The sequence below is a fragment of the Lontra canadensis genome, unplaced genomic scaffold (assembly GCF_010015895.1).
Source record: "Lontra canadensis isolate GAN:19392208 unplaced genomic scaffold, GSC_riverotter_1.0 scaffold90, whole genome shotgun sequence".
Lineage (NCBI taxonomy): Eukaryota > Metazoa > Chordata > Mammalia > Carnivora > Mustelidae > Lontra > Lontra canadensis.
In genome coordinates this window covers 8,109,058-8,133,171 of record NW_022631084.1, presented here as the reverse complement: position 1 = coordinate 8,133,171, position 24,114 = coordinate 8,109,058, and the positions used below count along the sequence as shown (strand labels likewise).

At 40.6% G+C, this 24,114-nt stretch overlaps 1 protein-coding gene across 1 annotated transcript; it reads right to left on the bottom strand.

The window, feature by feature from the left end:
- Positions 1-7,064: 7,064 nt before the first annotated feature.
- Positions 7,065-23,585, bottom strand: SAMD7 (sterile alpha motif domain containing 7). Its single transcript, XM_032836054.1, has 7 exons — positions 23,500-23,585; positions 22,490-22,614; positions 19,062-19,140; positions 17,278-17,909; positions 16,040-16,161; positions 10,976-11,086; positions 7,065-7,262 (listed from the first exon to the last, which is right to left on the bottom strand). Exons 1-7 carry the CDS (start codon positions 23,583-23,585, stop codon positions 7,065-7,067), a joined length of 1,353 nt encoding a protein of 450 aa, XP_032691945.1.
- Between the last annotated feature and the right edge of the window lie 529 nt (positions 23,586-24,114).

Below are 24,114 nucleotides of genomic sequence, written 5' to 3'. Positions count from 1 at the left end.
CATGGGAATTTCAAGTCCCCACAGAACACTTTGCAGTGTTCAGAGAACAGTGGGCATTGCTAGTTTGATTCAAGGCAGCTGGTGGCACAACCTACCTTAGGGAAGAAAAGGGCTTCTGATGTACAACATACACAGAAACTTTGCCTCATAGATTCTGCACAGCGTGTCTGGTTGAATTCATCAAATAACTTTACAACAGTATGGAATAAAGTCTTAGAAATGCTTAAAACAGTTTGAGGACCCAGATAAGTAGAGAGAAGCAGCAGAATGGTTTGCAGACATGGAAGACTGTTTCAGAGCCACATAGTAAATATAGCTCATAGATTCTGCATCCTAATGCGTGTGTGTGTGTGTGTGTGTGTGTGTGTGTGTGTGAGTGAAGAGGCCTGTTTTCTAGAGGGAAGAGGAGATTCTGATCCTGTCTCCCTGGAGATATTTCCTCAGGACATCAGGACAGTGAGTGGGAGACTGCTTGAGGTAACCAAGATACGAAGATGGAACAATTTAGAAGAAAGAATGGATATCCTACAGTTAACAGGAAGTGCTCAGGAAGGAGGTAAGCTGAATTTAGAACGGGTGGGCTGGTGTCCTAAGGAATTTAGAGTCAAGAGGTAGAACAAAGGATGGTGTGTATCAGCCTGGTCCCCAGGACAGGGAAAGACATCCATCCACAGAGTGGGGTCAGTGAGACTTCTGAGTATTGAGATTCTCACAGTGGGCAAAACTCCGTGGTGAGTTTGCTTATCTGGGACAGGCAAAACGCAGAGTCCTAATTCAGGAGACCGCAGAATGATTTCAGTAGGAGGAAGTGGTGGGAAAAGGGAAGGGGCCATGAGCCAAAGATGGATGACCATCTGCCAGGTGCTATTCCAGTGGCATTCATCTTCCCTGGCAGTGTGAGTAGAGAGAGTAAATCCAAAGCATATTCTGTAATGTCCCTTCTCTTCCACCCAGAATACAATAAAAATTTTTTCTTCTTTTTCTATGAGGCTGGTCAGCAATGGACTGTATGGGTGAGTCAGTGTTGTTTTTTTTCCTTGGGTGGTTGGAATTAGCTTAAAAGATGGGTGCCTAGTATGGTGGGAAAGGTAATTATCCCACCTCTGTTCTTGCCATGGCCGGTGAGTAGCTAGCCAGTAGACTTGGGTTGCATCTTCTCCCTTGTTCTCCTTCTTGATCTCCTCCTTGTTTCAGAGCTCACTCTTGAGTACTTTTGGTCTGGTTATAGATGGACTTTGGAGCATTTGTTTGGAGGAGAGTTTTCCCAGGTAATTTTTACTTTAAACAGAATGCATTATACATTTTGCTATGCTTGGAGGCCTCTCTCCCTTGACATAAATGCCTGGGACCCTTGTAGCCCACATCCCCCAGGGCCACACATCAGTAGCACAGGTGTGGCTTCAACAGTGATGTTCAGGTACCTAGTGAAGAACCATCCTTGTTAGAATAGTGGGATGGCAGAATCCATGATGAGGGCTCCCGTGCAGAAGCTTTGCAGTGGTTGCTGAATATCAGAAGGGAGACATATGCTTTTTCTTTTTGTGCTTCCCAAGATATGCTTTTAGGATAGAGATGGTTAAGAAGTACAGTTAAGAAACAGGATTTTTAAGTTCTTATAACAGCAGGTTTATCATCTTTTCTGGAACTCCCTCATCATCTTCGATGTGAAATTTGCTGTTTCCTATATAGGAATGCAACTGTGGGAGGAAAAAAGTACAGAAATCTGGCTATTTCCTGCCCCCCCCACCCCGCCAACGACAAAGAAGAGCATCTAAAATTGCTGAATACTTCTTTAGACATCAAAGAACTGAGGAATGTTGAGAGGGGACTGACAGCAAATGGGCTGATGAAGGTATTATGGACTGAATGTTTGCATCCCTTTGCTAAGTTCGTATGTTGAAATCCTAACCCCCAATGTAATGGTATTAGTGGGTGGACCCTCTGGGAGGTGATCAGGTCATGAAGATAGTACCCTCCTAGATGGGATTGGTGCATTTCTAAGAAGAGGCACAAGAGTTTGGTCTGGCTCTGCTTTTTGCCACAGGAGGACACAATGAGAAGTCAGCAGTCCTCAACCTAGAAAAAGGCTCTCACTAGAAGTTGGCTGTGCTGGCATCTGGATCTTGGATTTCCAGCCTCCAGAACTGTGAGAAATATGTTTCTTTTGTTTATAAGCTACACAATCTATGGTATTTTGTTGTAGCGGCCCAAACTGACTAAGACAAGAGGTGATAAAAATTTTTTTTTTATAGTAACAAGGTGTTGCTTTTATATTTTATTTGATGAGTATAACTTCTTAGCAGAATGAAAGAAGAAACAATTGAATTTAATTCAATAATCAGTTAAACTTTTTAACTAGCTTGCAAAATAAAATTACCTACTAGGGAATGAGCCAAAGGAGTAGTGGCAAAATATATTAGAAATGTATTTTTTTAAAAACAAATATACACAGCATAAAAGCATCCCGATTTTTTCAAAATGGCATCCAGTCACGTTAAGTGAACTATTACCATTTCCAGGGAGATTACTTCTTATGGCTGCACAATGAAATCTTGTGCTTATTTAGCAGATATATTGAAGACCCCAGACTCTGCTTTTGATTTCCATGAAGAGAGATTAATTTCCCCAAGGACAGGATGGACACATATAATAAATTGGCTACAACTCTTTATAAAACAGACCTTTCATATATCTGTAATAAAATTACTTACCATCATGAGTAACTGCATTTGCTTGAAGTAAATTCTTAGTATTAATGGATGGAAAAAATATTCCATAAATTTTAAATAGTGAATATATATATATTGAGTATTCTATAAAAATATTGGAATTCACACATATTATATATGATAACTCTTTAGTAATAAGATTTTTAAAAACTTTTATTATGGAAAATTTCAAATATATAGAAAAGAAGAGTAACTAGTGTAGTGAACCTCATGTACTCATAACCCAGCTTCAACAAGTATTGATTCATGGGCAAAATTGTTTCACCTGTATGCCCACTGACTGACTTACACCCTCTCCTCTCAGTGGTTTTTTTGAAGCAAATCCATGCCATGATATTGTTGGAAGAGACACTCTTTTCTGGGCCTCTTTTGTTCCTACGGATCTTTCTGGATGGGCCAAGATTACAAGGCCCTGACAGTTCTTTTACCAGGGCCCATTTTTCAGGGTTGATTATGTACTGGTAACCTTAAGAAATGAGTTCTCTTTCCCATCCCACCCCCCACATTCTATCCTTAGCCCAGTTGAAGAGCAGCTTTGCTTACTGCTTCCTATAAAATTAGTGGGTTCCCGAAACTCAGTGCTACTCCACTGTGAAGCAAGACACTGCATGTGCAGGCCTCCTCTAGACCCATCTCTGTTACCCTGTGGCACTTGAGAGCACGTGAAACTAACACAAATATGCTAAGGTTTGGTCGACTTGTTGTGTCATGAGTAATAAAGTCCCTTGTCTCTGACTCAGGAGTCTTGAATATCCTGCTGGTCTCCATAAAATACTAAGTGGGGGGGGGTGCCTGGACGGCTCAGTGGGTTAAAGCCTCTGCCTTCGGCTCAGGTCATTGTCCCAGTGTCCTGGCATCGAGCCCCACATCGGGCTCTCTGCTCAACAGGGAACCTGCCTCCTCCTCTCTCTCTCTGACTGCCTCTCTGCCTACTTGTGATCTCTGTCTGTCAAATGAATAAATAAAATCTTTAAAAAAAAATACTAAGTGGGTAATTTATTAGGTTGTAATTAAGGTAAAGTCAAACCCTAGATCCAACATATATCATTTTATCCATACATATTTCAATATACATTTCTAAAAGATGAGACCTCTTTAAAATAGAGGTAAGTTCTAGAGACCTGCTATATAACATTTTGCCCATTGTTAACAATATTATATTGCACACTTAAAATTTTGCTAAGAGGAAAGATTTCACTTCATATGTTCCTACCACAACAAAAAATCCTTTGTAATATTATTATCACATCTAAAAAAAGGTGACCATTCTTTAGTAGTACCGGATATCTCTGACTATATTTAAATTTCCCCAATTGTTTAGTTTGGTTTAGTTTTTTGTTTATTTGTTTGTTTTTTAGAGTGCATTCAGTAGGATCCAAATAATTGTATTGGGTGATTTGAATCTTGAAACAATTTTTTTGTGTATATATATAACAAAATTTGCAATTTAAACCATTTTTAAGTGTACAATTAAGTGGCATTAATTATAATCACAATGTTGTGCAAACATCATCACTACCTGTTTCCAAGATGTTTACATCTGAGTGATTTGAATCTTTAGCATCTTTTAATCTTTTGATTTTCCTCTCTCTGTTTTTCTTTGCATTTTGTCTGTTGAAGAAAATCAGGTCTTTTCTACTACACAGTTACTAAACATTTTCTACTGTGCAGTTTCCCATAGCTTGGATTTTGCTATTTTCCTAACTGTTTCATGGACTTCCATTAGGAGGCATGGAATGTCTGGTTGTTTCTTTTTTTGTGATGTTAACAGCCACTCATGATCATCCTCTAGATCCTTTATTTTTCAGGGGTACAAAATGATAATATTCAAATTCTATTTTTGCTTCTTAATAGCTGTAATACTTTCACAGGGGAAAGATTTACATTGTATTCCATTGTATGGGTATTTATTCAATCTGTATAAACAGAATATTTCGTAAGTCAAAGATCTTATTTAGCAAACACAGTTTCATTGTGATTGGTTTTCAAACATAGGAGAGGTCTTTTGGTTGTTGTCCTTTGTTATATTCCCACAAAGACTACAGAGTATGCTCAAAACTAAAGTAGTATTTGCAGCAAAGTTAAATAAACACTATTTCTGTATGATAACCTGAGTGAAATTTTCATCCCTCAATATAATTTCTATCTCTAAAGCAGATCTGTTGTTGAAAAGTATCCTGAATTTATTCATCTGGAAAGAAAGTAACCTGAGTGTGGACAAGCAACTCCAGCTTTCTTTTCTTCCACAGAAGAGTAGGGGGAGCTGAGGAATCACCTCCTTCACCTGTGTCCTCTGCTTCTTTTCTTAATGCAGGGATCTAAGATTAAGCACAGTGCTTTTTTCAATGATAGTACGTCGCAGGAGGGCATATCAGAACACTTTCTTAGAGCAGCACTGCGACACATCTGTTCAAGTGAATCAGTTACCAACTCAACTGACTCATTTAGCGGGGATAAGAAATTCAAAACCATCATATGGATTGAACCACGTGATGCCTTTGCCACTAAAAATATTAATTAAGCTTTCCTTTTTATCCCCCACCATAACATCTGTTAACTCACATGTGGCATCCTCTGAAGCTTCTGTACACTGAGAATCGTAACAGTTGAAAGGTCATATGACCAAACTTCTTAAAGTTTTGAAATTTGGAGGGACTATTTCTCTCTTTCTCCCTCTTTCTCTCCTCAGTCTCTCTCTCTCTTTCTCTCTCTATAGAGGGGAAGTCACAAGCATATTTCCAAGTATAATACAATTTTATATTGGCAAAAAACCACTGCTGTTTTCAGATTAAAAGTAAAAGAAAGCAAAGCTGAGTTATGTTAGCAGAGCTTGTAGGGAAATAACTTCAAAAGCCCACTTTCCAAATCAAAAAGTGAATGTGGGTACCATGCTATACATGTTTATCAGCACAATTTATTTGTTTGTTTTAGTTACCTATTCCTGTGAAATTAATGACTCTAAAATGTAGTGGTGGAAAACAACACATTTATTATTTTGGTTCCTGTGGGTCAGGAATCCAGGAGCAGCTTAGCTGGGGCCTCTCGTTCAAGACCTCTATTGACCTGGGGCAGGAGCTGTGTGCAATGCCATTTCAAGGGTTGAATGGGGAGGAGCCACCTTCAAATTCCGTAGTGTGGCTGTTGACAGAACTCAGAAGATTCATTTCCATGTTCAATCACTCAGGCCTCTCTGCAGGGCTGCCTTTGGGCATAGAGGCTGGCTTCTTCAAGAGTAGGGATTTCAAAGGGAGAGGAAGACAGACAGACCCACAGATGTGACATTCATCATGTTTTCCATATCGTGTTCATTAAAAGAGTCAGTAAGTCTAGCCCATGTCAGAGGGGAGGACATTACACAATCACATGAGTGCCAGGAAGCAGGGATCATTGGGGACTATCCCAGAGGCTGCCTGTTACAGTTTCTTTATTTTGAATGTAAATTTTAAAATAAAAATGCATTCTCATTGTTAGACATTTAAAACGTAGAAGAGGGTATGCAGTCAGTTTCCCTCACGTCCCTGTTACCGGGCCCACCTTGAGCAAACTCCTAGCAGTTCCTTGTATATTCTTTCAGAGACTTTCTGTCAAATGGGAGGTTGAAAGGCACTCCACAGGGACAAGCAGAAACCCACTTTGATCTTCTTTCCTCCCTCCTGCCAACTCAAACCTGCTTGCAGAGATAACTCTACCCCACCCCTCTGGTGAAATCTGAGGTGGGCAGTATGGCTTTTCATCTCCCTCTCAGATAACCAGGAGTTATTTTTAGTCATAACATAGTTCCATGTCAGAAAGAAAATGCTGAGTAACAGTCACTCTGAACTTAGTTTCAAGTTTCTGTTTTTCCCTAACTTGGTCCTTCTTCAGCCTGGAAGCCTGAAATGAGAAAAAGTGGGGGCCCTGCCGTCAGCGTCTCCTTCTCCTTTTTGCACTTCACCACTTTTTCTTCTACCTCCTTTCAGCTGCTGGAGGTTGCCTTTGTCTCTTTCTGGATTGGGGGATGGGAAATGAGTGAAGAGACATAAGGAGCTCTTTTATGCAATACAGGTTCTTTTGGCTTCTTCAGAGATTTCCACATGGAAACGTCCAACTGTAGCTTTTTTTGGTGTTTGCAAATTCTCTCCTTCGTTTAGCATTTGCTTCCAAGGATACACCTCCAGCCACTTCGCTCTGAGGTCACTTTAGGAAGCCTTTCAGGCAAGGTCTCTAAGAGCTCCAGGAGGGCTGGCTTCTCTCCCTCCCAGCCTCCATCTCATCCCGGGAAACCCTCACACACCTTTCAGAATGTCCTAGACTCTTTGGAAAACTGATTAAGACCATTCTTGCTCCTTGAGGGTTTTAATTTCTCACGCTATCTCGTTCGATTCCTTTAGGAATTGTTATATCCTGGGAACAAGGGATGTCTAATGTATTATCACCCCAGGAATTAAAATCCAAAAGAGGAGATGTATCTGCTGGTTGATCAATTGCTTGTTTTGTATTGGTAGGAAGTGAAAGACTTTTCTTGTACAATATACTTTCCACATGCTGAGATACCTTTGAAGACAAAATGGTGACAGTAGTTAAGGCTAGAGATTCTTCCAGTAACCCAACATACTCTGCTTAGCCACAGAGGGCAGGGAGGTTGAGGTAATTTCAGGCATGGTCCATCTGTATAGTTGTGAGGGACACAGTTCTAGGACAAGGTGGGCTTTTTCTTTCTCTTAGTAGCATACAGTGTTTATTACTGTAATACTAGATATCAAGGGGGTAGTAACTTCCAAATTCCCATTCCCCGATCTGCTGTGGTTTATCTGTGTATACCAGTATTTTATTCTGAGTTAGTCCACCTCATCCTTTTCTAACAGTCCTGCAAGAGATCCTATAGACACACCATTCCATGTTTACTAATGGCCAACTGGTAACCTCTCCAAGCCCAGGCTGTAATTCTTTAGACGACTTCAGCACATAGCTGGCTTTAAGCTGGCTTAGTGTTGAGACATAAACACTGCCACTTTGGGCCTCAATGCCCCAGTATCATCCACTGGGCTCCTACACAAACCTGACCCTCAAGGGGACCCAGGTGATTTCTATGTTGTTCGCATTATCATAGCTCAAACCCAGCTTCTTCCATTCTAATAATATCTAGGTTCTCAAATTCTAGTAACTCTTTCCTCTCCTATCCCTTTCCTTGTATGCCTTGTCCAGGTTCACCTTCTTAGTTTCTGGTTTTCTGAGGGGGTCTCCTTCTTCTTAGCAGGGCTCACTGTAATGGAATTTTGCCCCTGCTTCCCATTTTGGAGATTGAGACTTTGTTATCTTATCCATTGATGAATTCATGCCCGCTCACTTCCGGGTCTTCCAGATGTTACCCAGAACCTTCCAATTCTGCTACTTCAATTGGATGCCTGGAAGTTCTCAATCCCAAGGACTCTACAACTGTTCCATTTGGTGGAATGTCTGGCATCAGTCAGACCTTCCGCCACAACTCCTGTGGGAGCCCTGTCCTGTTGTGCAGGCAGAAGGAGCTTGGACATTAGAGCTCAGCTGGGCTCCATGGAGGCACTGAGACATGTCAGGTGGGAGCCAAAGAAATGACTACAGCCCTCAGAAAATGATTTGGGGGTTAATACTAATGGCAAGCGAGAAGACTTGGAAAACATAACACTGTATGACAACTATAGACAAAGGGGGGGGGGAGAATGACTTGGAGTTAGCCACATTGTAAGGACCAAAACAAAACAAAACAAAGAAAACTAAATGATAAATTAAAGCTAAAGAAAATCAGATTTGAGAAAAAATTCTGCAGTGTCATTATAAAGTATGCCAAGAGATACAGAATCCTCATTAAAGAAAACTAAATTATTTAAAAGTGAATATGGGGTGCCTGGGTGGCTCAGTCTGTTAAGTACTGACTTCAGCTCAGGTGATGATCTGAATGTCCTGGGATCAACCGCACTGGGCTCCCTGCTCAGTGGAGAGTCTGCTTGTCCCTCTTCCCCTCCATCTGCCTCCACCCCTGCTCCTGCACTCTCTGGCTCTCTCTTAAATACATACATACATACATACATACATACATACATATATACATAAAATCTTTAAAAAATGAAGACCACATTGTACTGATGTTAATTTCTTAGTTTTGACAAACGTGCCACATTATGTAAGATGTTAACGTTAAAAAAAGCTGGGTGAATTCTCTGTAGTATCTTTGCAACTTTTCTATATCTAAAATTGTTCCAAAATAAGAAGTTGAAAAAAAGAATACCAGCGGAAACATGAAAGTATTTACATGAAATAAAGAATTTTTTTGCCCTAAAATTTTTAGGCAGATAAGAACGGTTTTTGAGGGCGCCTGGGTGGCTCAGTGGGTTAAGCCGCTGCCTTCGGCTCAGGTCATGATCTCAGGGTCCTGGGATCGAGTCCCGCATCGGGCTCTCTGCTCAGTGGGGAGCCTGCTTCCCTTCCTCTCTCTCTGCCTGCCTCTCTGCCTACTTGTGATCTCTGTCTGTCAAATAAATAAATAAAATCTTTAAAAAAAAAAAAAAAGAACGGTTTTTGAAGGATATTTTCAAATCTCATTGTACTTTGCATAAAACAAGCTTTGTAGAAAAGTGCAGTCCTGTATAAATTCTGGGAAGAATTAGCTGATGCTTCTTGGCTTCACTTTTAGGAAACTCACTCTTTCAATAAATAATTTTTGACCTATTTATTGGTCTTGCATATACTAAGAATACATCAGTCAACAAAACAGATAAGTATCTATGCTCTTGTGGAGCTTACATTCTAGTGGGGTGGGGGAAATCAATGATAAACATGAATATAATAAATGAGTTATATTGTATGATCTATAAGGGCTAAGGAGGAAAAAAGAAGAGCAGAAAAGGGATAGCAGCAGTATGCATGGGGGTTAGGCTGTATATACTTTTAAATAGGGTTATCTGAGCAAGCTTCATTAAGCAGGTATGTGGAGCACAGATGAAGGAGAGGAGGGAAAAAAGCACGAAGATATCAGGGGAAGAGCATCTCAGGGAGAGGGAACAGCCCTAAGGTGCCCACACGTGCCCACACGTTCAGTGTCTAGAGGCCGCTGGTCAAAAGCAGTAACTGCAGGGGAGGGAGAGTACATAAGTAGAAGATGAGGTCAGGAATTTAAGGATAGTGGTGGGTGGAGAGGAGCACAAATAATACAGATATCTTTGGCTTTTCCTCTAAAGGAGATGGGGAGCTAAGGCAGACTTTTGAGAAGGGAGACATGATCTGTCATGTATTAGAAGGATCATCCTTAACTGCTTTGTGACTAGATGCTGGGGGAGGCAAGGGCAGAGCAGAGAGAACAGAAGGCTAAAGTGGTAATCCGATGACAGATAATGGAGCGTTAGTCCCAAATGAAGCAGTGGAGATGGAAGAAGTAGTGAGCTAGAGTTAGCTTGTTCCAGTCTCAAGCGTCAGTTGAGAAACTCCTTGGAAGTTTGCAAGCCAGTTGGTAATCATGGCATTATTAGAAGTTAAATTATGGTAACCTTACAACTAAATACATTATATTGAAAACTTGAGTAATAAATACTCAAAAACTCATCACTTCTTGTTTTTACTGAATTATTTTACTATTATTACTACTATTATTAGTTTAGAGAGTGGGTATCCACATGCAAGCAGGGGGAGGGGCAGAGGGAGAGGGAGAATCTTACGCTGACTCCACAACCAGCACAGAGCCCAACGTGGGGTTCAATTTCACAGCCCTGAGATCATGACCTGAACTAAAATCAAGTTAGACCCTTAACTGGCTAAGCCACCCATCCTGGGCTATGCCCCATCCTGTTATTTATTATTATCTTTACTCCTGAGTTCATTTAGGTCCCTTCATATAGAGAAAATATTTGCAAATGGGGTACTGCTGTGCATTTCTTCCCAATTCTGTATTCAGTGGCATTACATTAGGAGTTTGTCAGTCAGATTGGGGTTTTTCCCCTATAGAAATGAAATGCTACAAATCAGCATTCATTTTGTGTTTGAAGAGAACTAGTTGTTAAGCATTAACCAGCACACCACTGCTTTGTGCCTTCCAGCATAGCTAGGAAAGTGTACCACTACTTCATCCAAAGCTTTCGGGTTCCCTTGCTCCTATCATGTCCCCACCCACAGAGGCAATTTTTCATAAAGAGGTCAAATAGGTATTGTGCATACTACAATGGGAGAAAAATTAAATAACAGCTTTCTCTTAAGTCTCATACCATTAATGCATATTTAGTTACAAGAACTCACCATACCTGTGATTGAATCTTTAGTGCCGGCCCTAGCTTTAATCCCAGAGTGCTTCGGAGATGCTCCTCTGTGAGTAACGGCAAGGTTTCCCCATCAATTGCATGATCTTTAAATACCTTATTAAACACAAAATGTGTTAACTTTGTCTCTATGCGTTTTTTAAAAATTCTTGTTTTATATATAGGTATTTAAGTTTTGGAGGAAACATTAAGACTGCTTGAGGCTGACACTAAATATTATAAAATTTCTCATTTTATATTATTCTCTTTCCTGTGCTCTGGTGGCAAGTTGTCTGTGTTCTTTCATTACTCTTAGAGCACATTATAATTCTGTTTATGGGACTCAAGTCCAACCTGGAGTAGGTATTATTTGAGGGCAGGTCAGTGTCTTATTTACCAGTGGCCCTGTAATGCCATGGCTGGCATGTAGTAGATATGCAATAAATGCTGCTGGACAATTCAATGAATGCACAAACAGACTGAATAAAGGATTGTGGGTAAAAATAATGGCAGACAAATAATGGCAATAAAAATAATGGCAGACAAAGGCTGTATCTGTCTATGACAGATAGAGCCTTTGTCCACTGCCTTGGACGAATGGCAAGGGGAGGAGAGATAATGCTGGTGAGAACCATCATTCTGGGCCTTTCCGGGGGCCCTCTCTATTCTGACTGTGGAGTGGATGCCATCATGCCTTCCTTTCTTCCAGAAACTAGGAAGGCTGCTGGTGGACAGAGATTCCAGGCAGATAAAAAGGTGAATCAAAAAATCTGGGCAGACTGGCAGCACTGAAATTTCATGATCTCCAGCTTCAACCTGCCCAGCAATCCTTTATTTACTGATGTGATCTGTTTTTTCTATTTTCAAGCTTTCTTCACACTCTTCAAGCTTAAGACCTTATAGAATTCTCCCTCATTTTTAGCAGACCATATAACTTCCTAATTGAAAAAGGAAGGAAGGAAAGAAAAGGAAAGGAAAGGAAAGCAAAGAAAAGGAAAAGAAAAGAAAGAAAGAAAGGGAAAAGGAAGGAAGGAAGGAAGAAAAAGAAAAGGAGAGAGGAGAGGAGAGGAGAGGAGAGGAGAGGAGAGGAGAGAAGAGAAGAGAAGAGAAGAGAAGAGAAGAGAAGAGAAGAGAAGAGAAGAGAAGAACTTCTTTGGGGCACCTGGGTGGCTCAGTCGGTTAAGCATCTGCCTCAGGTCAGATCACAATCCCAGTGTCCTGGGACTCCCTGCTCAGTAGGGAGCCTGTTTCTCCCTTTCTCCCTCTGCCCCACTGTCCTGCTTTGCTCTCTCTTGCTATTTCTCTCTCTCTCAAATAAATAAATAAAATCTTAAAAAAAAAAAAACCCAAAACACCAAAAACGAACTTCTTCTAATTCTGCCCAGCAACCTAACAACAGATGTGCTCCTGGCTGCATTTGACATTTTTGACCACTTTTTCATGAAAAATGGTCTTCCTTGCCTTTGTGAGGCATCTTCCTCCTGGGGACTCTTTGCCTTTCCTCCCCAGTCACTACTAAGGCTACCATTTCTTTATCCGAGTCCTTCTGTGTTTGGGTTTCTGAGGCTTCTACTTTAGGTCCTCTTAGGTTTTCCTGATTTACCTCAGTCTTTGACTTCAGTGAATGTCTCTCTATGCCAAAGTCTCCCTGAGACTTAAAAGCTGAATCATGCTAATTCTGCCTTTTAGATAGTTGTCTTTTTTCTTTTTAAGATTTTATTTATCTTACCTCTTTCTCTTTCTCTTTCTTTCTCTCTCTCTCTCTCTCAGAGAGAGAGCAAGCACACCAGTGGTGTGGTGTGGGGGCAGAGGGAGAGAGACAAGCAGACTCCCCAAGGCCTGATCCCAGGACCCCGCGATCATGACCTGAGCTGCAGGCAGATGCTTCACTGACTGAGCCACGCAGGCGTCCTAGATGGTGTTCTTATCTACCCACCCATCTGGTGCTACCCTGGGTCTAGGGCTTCCCCACTAGCCTTGCCACCTTCAACCTGTTTTCATAAAAGCAACCTAAGTGACTTTTCTGAAATAAAAAGCTAGGCATGCCACTCATGCTTAAAACCTCAACTACCTTCAGGATAAAGTCATAAACCCTCACAGGGTGTCCCCAGCTCTTGGTGACCTGGCACCTTCCCCTATTCCAGCCTCCTGTCCTGCCATTCTCACCTGTCCTACCTTGGTTCTCTGTGCTGCCAGGGACTGCTCTCGAAATCCCAACTGTGCTAGATTCTTTCTGGTTCCTGGCCTTCTCCTGGAAATTCCTCCTTTGCCTCACTTCCACCTCACCAACCCCCTCAGTTGGTAAACTCACTGTCAGATGCCTCTCTCTTCAGGGAAGGGATACATTTTCAAACCCAGGCAGGTTGGCAGGCAGGGCCTGACCCTCAGCTCTGGTGGTAGAACCTGGCCCCAAGGCAAAGTTGCAGAACTTTCCACTGTCACTTGGATGTCCCTCCCCCCTCATTCTCAACACAGTAGTTGAGGCCAAGAGCACCCTATAAACATACACATAATTTTAGTGATTTCAGTTATTTTTAGACAGAGAATATTTTACCATTGAGTCACCTAGAACAAATAAGAATCATTGAATACCACATCAAAAATTAATGATATGTACTGTACAGTGACTAACTGAAATTAAAACAAACAAACAAATAAGATGTGTTGGAACGTCTCCTGGACATCCCTGAACAAGTGAGCTATCAACCCTCTTTCTACATCTGTTTAAAAGAACTCATTCGCATAGGAGCCTCGGGTTCTAGTTGTGGTTCTTTTCTTCTGGATTTCTTTTGATACCTGCAGGAGGCAGGTGGTGGGAGGCTGCTGTGTAGCCACCTAAGGCAGAGATGAGAAAGAGGACAGGGTTGGGGGATGTGGGGGGAGGACAGGGAGTGCAACTCTGGGGAAGCCCCAGGCTGTGACATACTAGACAAGGGATTTAGTGGCAGCTGCGCCTGAGCCATGCTGCTTTGATGCTTGTTGCACTCTGTTGTGTCCAGGGACATTCTCTTTGTTTCTGCACACCATACTGTCACTGAGCATGGCAGGTCATGTCCAGCAAGGCAGTGGCCTTCCTGCGGCTGATTTTGCCAGCAGTCCCAGGGAGGCAATAGACTAACGAGGAAGCTAGAGCAGAATTTGATCCTAACCACGTTTGAGAAACACCTAGAAATAATTGTACTGCTTCTCAGGGTGGGGAAAGGAGCACTGACATCCTGTTGGTGAGAGATAATGAGTCAGCCAAGTTTGGGGTACTCGTGTTTATGTGACTTCTATGTGTCCGCAAGAGGACATGGAGGATGATAAAGTATGAAATGCATGTGGTGACATTTATCACAAGAGTGGTTATTATCAAGAGCACTTCTATGTCTGATTAAGAACCATGAGGGTTCAAATAGATTCTGTCCACCGGAAGTCAGAGATCACATGTTCATTACACACAGGGTTGCTTATTTCTGGCTGTTATCAAAATTTCGTAACTTTCCTAGTGGTTGATGAGGCACTTGATGCATGGAACAGATAAATTTAAAAAGTGATTACCCCATGGTGAATGACTAGTAACACAATAATGTTATACTTGCTGAATAGGAGAGAACAGGACAGGAATTTTCATCAAGTATGCAAAAAGACAAGGTGGGTGACTTGAAGAATACAGCTTGCTTCATAAGTAAGCTGTGGTTCTGTTCTCTTGAGGAGCCTCTGATAGAATGATGAAATTAATGTTTATCAAGTACTTATAAAGTGTGAGGCCCTCTTCATGGCTTACAACAATCCTTTGAGAATATATTATACAAGTATACCCATTTTACAGATGATTAACTGTGTACTGAGAAGATAGGCAACTTGTGCCAGGTCACATGTCCAGAAAACATGAAAGCCAGGATTTGCACTTGTACTTTCTGCTTTCATAAGCCATACTCTTAATGACTACGCTAATTTTTCCATAAGTCCCATAAACAGAAAAAAAAAAAAAGAAAATGTAGAAGAATCGACAGCATTACAATGAAGTAAAAAATGATCACAACACTGAGAGCTGAAAAAAGTTATTTTTAACATCCGTTAATTATGTTAAATTATAATGTCCTTTCCTTGCTTTCTTTTCCTTTAATATATAAACCAAAGATAATGACACCAGATTTACTAGGCAAATTGTTACTTAAAATTGTGTTATTATATCACTTGCAGGGATGCCTGGGTGGCTCAGTCAGTTAAGCGGCTACCTTTGGCTCAGGTCATGATCTTAGGGTCATCATCATCAGGGGGCGGTCCTTGCTCAGCAGGGAATCTGTTTCTTCCTCTAGCCTCTGCTGCTCCCCCTGGCTGTGCTCTCTTTCTCTCTCTCTCAAATAAACAAATAAAATATTTTAAAAAATAAAGCACTTACAAAAATAAAATTTATGTACGAAAATATAGCACTGACATAAATTCTAAAAACTGGCCAACCTATTTTCCCATATGAGTGAAACTAGTCTTCTTTCCAACTGTCCTGACAGTTCATTATAACTAAAAAGAAAAATAGTATTTTATCTACCAGATTTAATTATCTGTGTGTATGCACTTTTGTATGTTGCCCCAGCATACATATAGAATTTTAGAATAGTTAACTTATTTTTTCAGATCTATTGTCCTGTTACCCTTTTCAGAATGAAGAATATATTTCTATTACCTATTATGAGTAGGCTTATACTTCTGGTACAGAAGTGTGTACCCCCGAAGTATTCGTTATACAGAAGACTAGGGAATGTAGTAGACATTTCTCCCTGTTTTAGGATGTTTGTCCACTGAATCTTTTAATTTGGGGTGAATTCCAACCTCCTGGGAGTCTTGATAGAACAGAAACAAGCCAGACAGACATGGCTCTCCCAGCCTCCCCTGCAAATGGGGTGCGGGGACTAGACCCAAGCTCCACGAATCCCAGGCTCCTGTTCCATCAACCAGTGACATACAAAGGGGCAGATTATTGGGAATTCTCTCTGAAAGAAAAATACATGTTCAACAAAACTCATTAGGAAGGAAATATATTTCCTACAAGTGTCTTATTTTCATGAAAACACTTCAGTGTTAAGTCACCTGAGCATAGTCTGAACAACCTGGAAGGCCACTAATGAAGTTGTACACATCATCCACAGTCCATTTCTGAATATCTTCATCCAAGGACACGTTTTCCCCAATTGTAGCCAGTGGGTGTGCTCCTTTAAAAATGGAAAGGAAATTATTTGGTGATATAAAATTTCCAGGGAAAAGGGGGAAGCTAGGAGTACAGTTTCATGTATGGTTACCTTAATTTCCTCATATTCTATCTATTACCACAGAGGGTCCCTTTAGGTCCCTATAGATCTATGTATAGGCTCCTTAAAAGATACTGAGAGACCGTTTCTTCCCATCCAAGTACTAACCAGGCCCAACCCTACTTAGCTTCTGAGATCAGATGAGATCGGGCACGTTCAGGGTGGTATGGCCATAGACTGAGAGACATTTTCTTAAAAGTTGAGTATCTCCTTTCTTTTTCTTCCCCTAAAGATCTTTAATGACAGCATTATCATAAATAAACAAAGAAGTTGCCAACTGCTCTGTTTCTCTGCAATTCCAAGAGACATGCCATGTGGATTTCATTCTCCAGATGAACACTATCATGTTCTATAATGTTTTGTGATTTATCATGCTTTCTAGGTGACACGGGAATTTAGATACGTATTCAAAAATGGCAGATTAACACTTTGTAAGGCAAGAAGTTGGTTCAGTGACCACAACCCCTTCCCCTCCCCCCAAATCCCAGTATTTTAAAATATTTTTGTCTAAAGAAGTTCTAGAAAACTATTCAGTGTGTGTTTGGGTGGGGTGGGTAGTGTGCTAATGCTTTTAGGTAAGAAGGTATCACCACAGTAATGGGCATTGAGAGTTAATGTTTCTGTTTCACTGTCCATAGTTTTCTACAGTTAAATACAGGGGAGATAGAATTCATACTTTAAAGCAAGAAGTCCCTCTATTGTGTGTTGAAAAAATTAGCAGCCAATGAAATTAAAATTTTAATTTAAAATGCTGGTAGGTTTCCCCACCCTTCCTCACCCTTGCCTTCCTAGCTTTTGCTGAAAATTCTCTCTATAGCTACACAGGAATAGATAAGAATGTCACTAATATGGCTTTAGTGGAGCTAACATAATAGAAGTGACTTCAAAAAGACATAGTTCTCAATAGGACTAAGAAAAGAGAGAATTAAGGAAACATGATGAGTATAGAGCAATACGGAATAATTTAGGGATTGGTGACCTGTGGCTCATTAGGATCTGCCATTGGCCTCTGACACCCACCTGGCAGAACTGGTCGAGGAATTGGAGGGCAAACACCATTCTTTTCCCCACAGGCTGAGAAGCCCTGCTCTGAAGGCTTCTCTTTAGCACCATCCCAGGAGGCCTTTGCTTCTAGAGGTGCACCATGAGCTCCCCAAGGTTTTCTATGGGAGGGATCAAGCTCCCCACAGGTGTTGGCAAGAGCTGTAGTTGGCTTTTCATTGGTTTCACTTGACTTCTGGTCGTTGAGAGCTTCATTCTCTGGTTCCTTTGCATATTCATCCTCTTCAAAGGAAATCCCATGAGTCTGGCCTAAGAGTTTTTCTTCTACTTGACTTTTGGAGCTCTCAATGTCGCTGTCTAGAACTTTCTGATTCCCTGTACCTCTCCTGAGACGACGACATTTCTGACCCCAGCTCTCTAGAAAATGTGGACCAGTTGCCACTAGCGTAGGGTTTCCCTGAAGATTTCTCAGGGTGCTTCTGTGAAAATGCAGGTCACCAGCAGGAAGCATGCTTCTGCCATGGTAGGGGGCTGGGGCAGGTGGCACACTGGAGCCATAGAGGAATGGTATCCCTAGGCCTGCTAGTCCCTTGGGGTTCACTTTTTCTATTCTCCTTTGTTGGTAAATGGCATGCATTTCCATTTCCATCCTAAAAACAGAACAATAAATTTTATACACCTGAAGAAAACCATTAGAAATACAGTCTTAATGGACCTCTGCCTTTTCTGAGATGGGACCTCCGCTTTTCGTGAGTCTTCACACTGCTTATCTAAAGTGTGTTGGGTGGAAACACGAGCTCCCCCAAAATTCACTGGGAAAGAGAGTTTGGAATAAAGACCTGAGGGTGAGAGGTTTGGTTCAATCTCTCAACAGAAAGACAAGGCCAGTTTTTAAAGCATTAATTCTAATAGGTCTGGCAAATTCAGCAGGAATGGGGATAACATAGCAGAGGGTAGTTTCTTGCCAGAGATTAATCCTTAAAGAAACTAAAATTCTGGAAAGAGGTTTTTAAACCCTGTACTATAATCACAGTGGGACTCAAGGCAGGCAGTAAGTCAATGCAAGTCTCAACTGTTACAAATCACTGCAGCCGGCAGGGGTTGTGTAGGAGGACTTGTTGAGGGCTTTGCTTAATTTACTTTGCTTATTGGATATCACCTGGACCCACTGGGGTTTAGTGATGAGAAAACTGAGGATAATGCCTTCTTGCACACCAGGGCCATGCCCTATCATTATTGCTGTCTTTTCTTTCCAGTTGCTACAGTAGAAGGCCATTGTGGGGGGCCACTGACGTGGGGCTGTCTGGGCTCTGCTCACAGAGTCTGAAGTGGAGTTGGCAAGCGTGGCTCCTATGTTTGGGCAGAATTGAAGTCATTTAAAAGAGAAGAGCTGATATGAATTTCAGAGGCATCACAAGTAGGCATTTTAACTGTGAGACATTGTTAAACTCTTATGATCTACCTGCTTAGCTTCACTACATAATTTCCAATCTTGCTTTTAACCAGCCTGAATCTATGTTTGTATATATATATTTTTTGTAATATTCCTGAAATACTTTTTGCATATAATCAGAAATCTATCAAATATATGTAATATAATATGTGTATGATTAGGGTATGTATAATATATACAAATAAACAAATATAACAAATGAATGAGTGTATGTATACAAAAACTATCTCTATCTCTGTCATCTAGCCATCTTTCTGTCTACCTATCTTTCTATCTATGTGTCTAAAACAAATGAATAAATGAACAAGCGAGTGAATAGAAAATAAATAAAACAACACTGTGATGTTACCTGGCAGTATGCTGCCTTTGAATCATTTCATTTCTTCTGGCCATTGCCTTTATGGATTCAGGTGGTAAAATGCCCCAACCTTAAAAAAGAAAACCATCATCTCACCCCACAAACAAATTAACAATGTTTATTTTAAAATAATACAAAAAAATTTAATGATTTAAAACAGCATCTACAAAACCCTCCAGTAGAGTACAGTGTTGGAAACAGTATCAGATAATTGCTGTTCAGCATTTTAGGGTCACTTTGGTGATGGAATGATAAATACTAGATAATTTTATTTTTCTTTAAGTATGGGTCTCATGATTGGTGACATTTTCCTGCCATTATTCAAAAAGGAAAAAAGATTAAATGAGCTGTGGATCTCTTCACTTCTAGCTTTTGAAGTAAAAATGGATAACTTTTTTTTTTTTTTTGCTATAAGAGAAATTAGTTGACCTTAAAAAAAAAAAAAGTAAATAAGTGCTTCTTATGCATCAAAATGTCTGGAAATAAATGCAGTGATTTAATGGGTAGGATATAAAGCTCTCTATGTGGACTTATTTGTGAGGAAAATAATTTTTCCAAAATGTTTTCAATGATGTTGGGTAGAAATTATGTTCTTTGTGTAGTCTTCTAAAATATCTTGAGATAACAGCCACATCACAGATTTGAAGGTTGTATTCTTGCTTCGTAACTTTATCCTCTATTGACTTTCTTCTTTCTCTGTACTCCTAATGCACTTAGTGTCTATATGTTGCTTTTCAAACCATCTATGGTAAAGGGAAATGTTTTTCTCTTAAAATTTCTACCCATCATGGACCAATACTTTTAAAAATGATAACAAAATGAACTTTTATAAAATTGAAATGAAAACAAGGACAAATACAAGTGAAAAAAATTACTAGATCAATAGAGAATTACCCTGTCAAATCATTGCAAAAGTTTCTCTATATATGTATTTATTTACACAACCTCCTCACAGACCAGCACAGGTCTACAGAACACTCTTTAACATAATAGACACCCAAATTGTACTTATTAAATATAGTTTTGTTCACTGATAGTTTTACATATGAAAATCTGTTCTCCCTAACAAGGGGATTAGTATCATGCAGGCTAGAACTGTTTCTTGTACATACTTTGTACTAAGCTAGAAGATCTCCTTTAACTCCTATTAATAACCTATCTTGAAATAAATCGTACTATATCTTTTTAAAGGAGATTATTTGTCATTTGTAAAATTCAGAGATTAAATGAGGTGACCTCTAAAATCTTCCTAACTCTAAAGCTCTATATTTTTATAATTCAGTGGCTTCAAAATATTCTTCTTTAGGGAGCCAGTATGCATGAAACCTTCAACCCAGGAGGTACTGGCAAAGGATGCAGAGAAAGTTCTCATGAGAAGTCCAGTAGAGAGGGCACAGTTCTAATTACCTGGATTCTAGGACCCTCTGAAATTTGGAACCATCAAACCTATTTCAAGTGTCTTTCTCTTTCCCAAATAGATGACATCAAACTTAGTGCTAGTCCAGCTGTAATAATCCACTCTACCTAACATCTAGTTTTTGAAATAGATTTCTGTCTTAGTTTCTGTTTTGCTAACTTACTTAGTAACTCAGTTTTTGTAGGACCCAGCCCTTACTTTTCCCTTGCTCATTCTGCTACGCATCAGCCTTGAGGTAGGAGACCTGACCTATGTCCCTGAGACAGGTGGTCAACTTGCTTGTGTATATCCAAATATTGGCAGCTTCTGGATTTTTTATCACTAAGACAGGCTCTCTGAGTCAGCAATGAAATTATTTCACTGGTCTGTTTATGTGTTGCCTGTAACGATGGGCTATAGATTTACTGGGTGCTTGCTGCCAGAAAGGGCTTTTATCTGGATCAGCTGTTGGGACAGCCTTTTTGGTCCTTGGATCACTCCAGGGAGTGTGTCTAGTTTCATATCTGGCCCTGGCTTGTCTGCCCAATCCCACCGTAATGAATCCATACACAACATGCTCAAATCCAGGCAGGCTGGTCTTCACCGGCCCTGACGCCAATGATATTTCTTCTTGCGTCAAACTTTTCACTCACATTGTTCTTATCTACTGAGAGTTGTTGGAACTGGAGAGCAAGGACAAACAGAAATGCGCAAATATAGTTTTGGGGAGATAAGATACATCAGTCTGATCTTCAGTATTGTGAGGAAATTCTCACTTCCTAATCTCTCTCAAGCCCCCATCCAGTCATGTTTTCACTGATACCACTCTACTGACTGCTCTTATCAAGATCACCAATGAACTCCTCTTAGCTAAATCTAGTCATATATCGTTAGTTTTCATCTACTTGTCACACTTCACATAGATGCTCTCTCTCTCTCCTCACAACTTCTTCCCTTGCTGTCCAGGCCACCAGTCTCTCCTGGGCTTCCTCTCACCTCACTGGTTTCTCTTCCTGTTTCTTCCCTGCTTGTTCCTTTTCACCTTTTGGATCTTTTCTGTGTCCTAAGAATCACCCTTTTAACCTCTATCTGCACTCGTTCTATGGGTGATCTCATCTAGCCTCATCTATGCTGATGACTTCCAAAATTATATCTCCAGGTTGTCTCCAGAAGTCCTTTCTGGGAGTTAACTGCCTTCCTGACATCTCCCACTGATGGTCAGTTAGGCGCCTCAAACATAATAGGAGCGAACTCTGCCTAGGACATCTCTCCACCCCAAGAACTCTGTTCCTCTCACACTCTTCCTCAACACAGAAATTCTGCCTTTCCTATTGCTCAGACCAAAATTTTTGCTGTCCTCCTTAACACCTCTCTCTCACACAGCTAACTGTAAGAAAACCTGTTATTTCTACCTTCAAAATAATTACAGAATCTAACCACATGTTGCTCTTGAACTGTCACCACCCAGGGCCAACCCCTCATAATCTTTTGGCTATTCTAATAGCCCATTAACTCCCATCAGTTTATCCTCAGAACTTTGATCCTATCAAGTTTGTCCCAGACACAGCAGCCAGAGTGATCCTGGTAAAATGTAAGTCAGACCATGTGCCTCCTTTGCTTGAACTCCTCAAAAGCTTTGCTTCTTACTCAGAATAAAAGGCGAACTCCCACAATGACCTGTCAGGACATAGACAAACAGCCCTAAACCCCTTTAACTCTCAGATCTCATCTCCTCGTGACCTCCTTAGCTCCTCACGTGTAAGATAAGACAGATAGTAATAGTGCACCTTTTCATGTTATTCACCAGTAACTTGATGGTTGGAAGAGTTAAGTAACTTAAACTCAGGCACACAGTGGCAGAACCATGATTTAAATCTAGGTTGCAAGTACAGAACCTACAGGCATTACCGCCACAGAGTTCTGCCACCAAAACTTAGCAGTAAATTTGATGGCATGATGGCAAGCATAAAGCAGCCACCCAGGTCACATTGCTCCATAGACTGGAGCCATTTTTTGCCCATACCTGAGTAGACACGATTAGACAACATGTTCGGCACATTTGCATTTGGTAAAACAGAAGATCCAAACTGGGAAGGAATGCAAAACTGTCTTGGGTCGGGAGGAGCTACGGTGGAAGGCAATAAATCTCTAGGGGAAAAAAGATAAAATGAAAAAGTAGATAAAATGATGTTGGAATAGTACAAATTTCCCATTGTATAGACAGTGAGCTTTTTAAATTGCCAGACAGAATTCTATCATCTCTTCCCAAAATGAAATGTAAAAATCTTGCAGCCTCTATTGGTTTAAGTAGAAATGTGGTAAGAAAGAACTACTAAGGAAGGACTGACTCAGCTGATAGCACAACAGATAAAGCAAGAAGAGAACGTTTTAAGAATGTCTGGAAACAAGATCTAATCAAATCAATACCACTCTCTGATTTCCTGCTTGGGACCAACATACCGCTTGGACCACTACATTCTTTCCTCATATTATGGACATACTTTGGATTGGGTTTTGCCATCTGGGGTCAGGGTTTGACTACCTGGGTGACAATTTATTTATTTTGCCAAACTTCAGTGGTCTTAAGAAGTCCAAATTTGTTATTGATGCTCCACGAACAACAATAAACAATGGATATGACTTTTTTCTCAGAATGTCAAAATATGGGGCGCCTGGGTGGCTCAGTTGTTAAGCACCTGCCTTCAACTCAGGTCATGACCTCAGGTCCTGGGATTGAGCCCCAAATCGGGCTCCCTGTTTGACAGGAAGTCTGTTTCTCCCTCTCCTGCTTCCCCTGCTTGTGTTTCCTCTCTCGGTATCACAGGGCAAGTGCTCATCAGCTATGTGTTGAGTGAATATATCAAGCAGGCCTCAAATGGGAAGTGGCAGGAAGTGTGTTGACTGGACACTGCACTGGTCACGGATCAGGGAAATAACATTAGTCAAGAAACAACACTGGAGTTATTATTATTTGAAAAGTTAATGATCACCCATTTTCTCCTCAGACCAGATTAGTATACTGGAAAGAAATACCTGTCTGCCGTTGGAGGCTCAAATGGTGAAGGAACCAGTGGCATTCTCTGCTGCCCTGATGCTGTCAACAAAGGGTTCATGGCCATCATAGGATTTATCATCAATATCTCTCGCCACTGATGGAGTTCTAGAAGGGATCAGATAGATATGTTAACAAGTAACTCTACTTTTTGTGAACTGTTGGAATTTTTCTTGAACATAATGAACACCTTTTATATTTCCCCCACATTTGGGGAGACTGCTATAATAAAGCTATAATAAGCTTTAAATTACATAAAAGCCCCTCCATTTTAAGCACTCAGGTACAACTGTAGAACTTAGTCATTTATCCGTTTGTCCTTGGAATTTGTTAATGAGCCCACAGGAAATACCACATCACACTACAAGCAATAATAAAATTAAACCAGCCTTGCAAGATTCTGGAAGAACCAACCTCCTTTTTTACAATGTATTTTGATTTTTAAAAAAGATTTATTTATTTATTTATTTTAGAAAGGGAAGGAGCAGAGGGAGAGAGAGGGGTACTCAAGCAGACTCTGCACTGAGCACAGAGCCTGATGCTGGGCTCCACCTCACCACCCTGAGATCAGACCTGAGCAGAAACCAAGAGTTGGC

Bases quoted from the DNA above. Each gene is read 5' to 3' on its own strand.
- SAMD7 (XM_032836054.1), bottom strand. From the start codon at position 23,585: ATGGCCATGAACCCTTTGTTGACAGCATCAGGGCAGCAGAGAATGCCA. The intron at 17,910-19,061 runs GTAACATCACAG...TTCTGTTTTTAG, and splicing joins CAAAGGCAGCATACTGCCAG to GATGGAAATGGAAATGCATG. The intron at 16,162-17,277 runs GTGGGTGTCAGA...CCATTTTTAAAG, and splicing joins TCCTCGACCAGTTCTGCCAG to GAGCACACCCACTGGCTACA.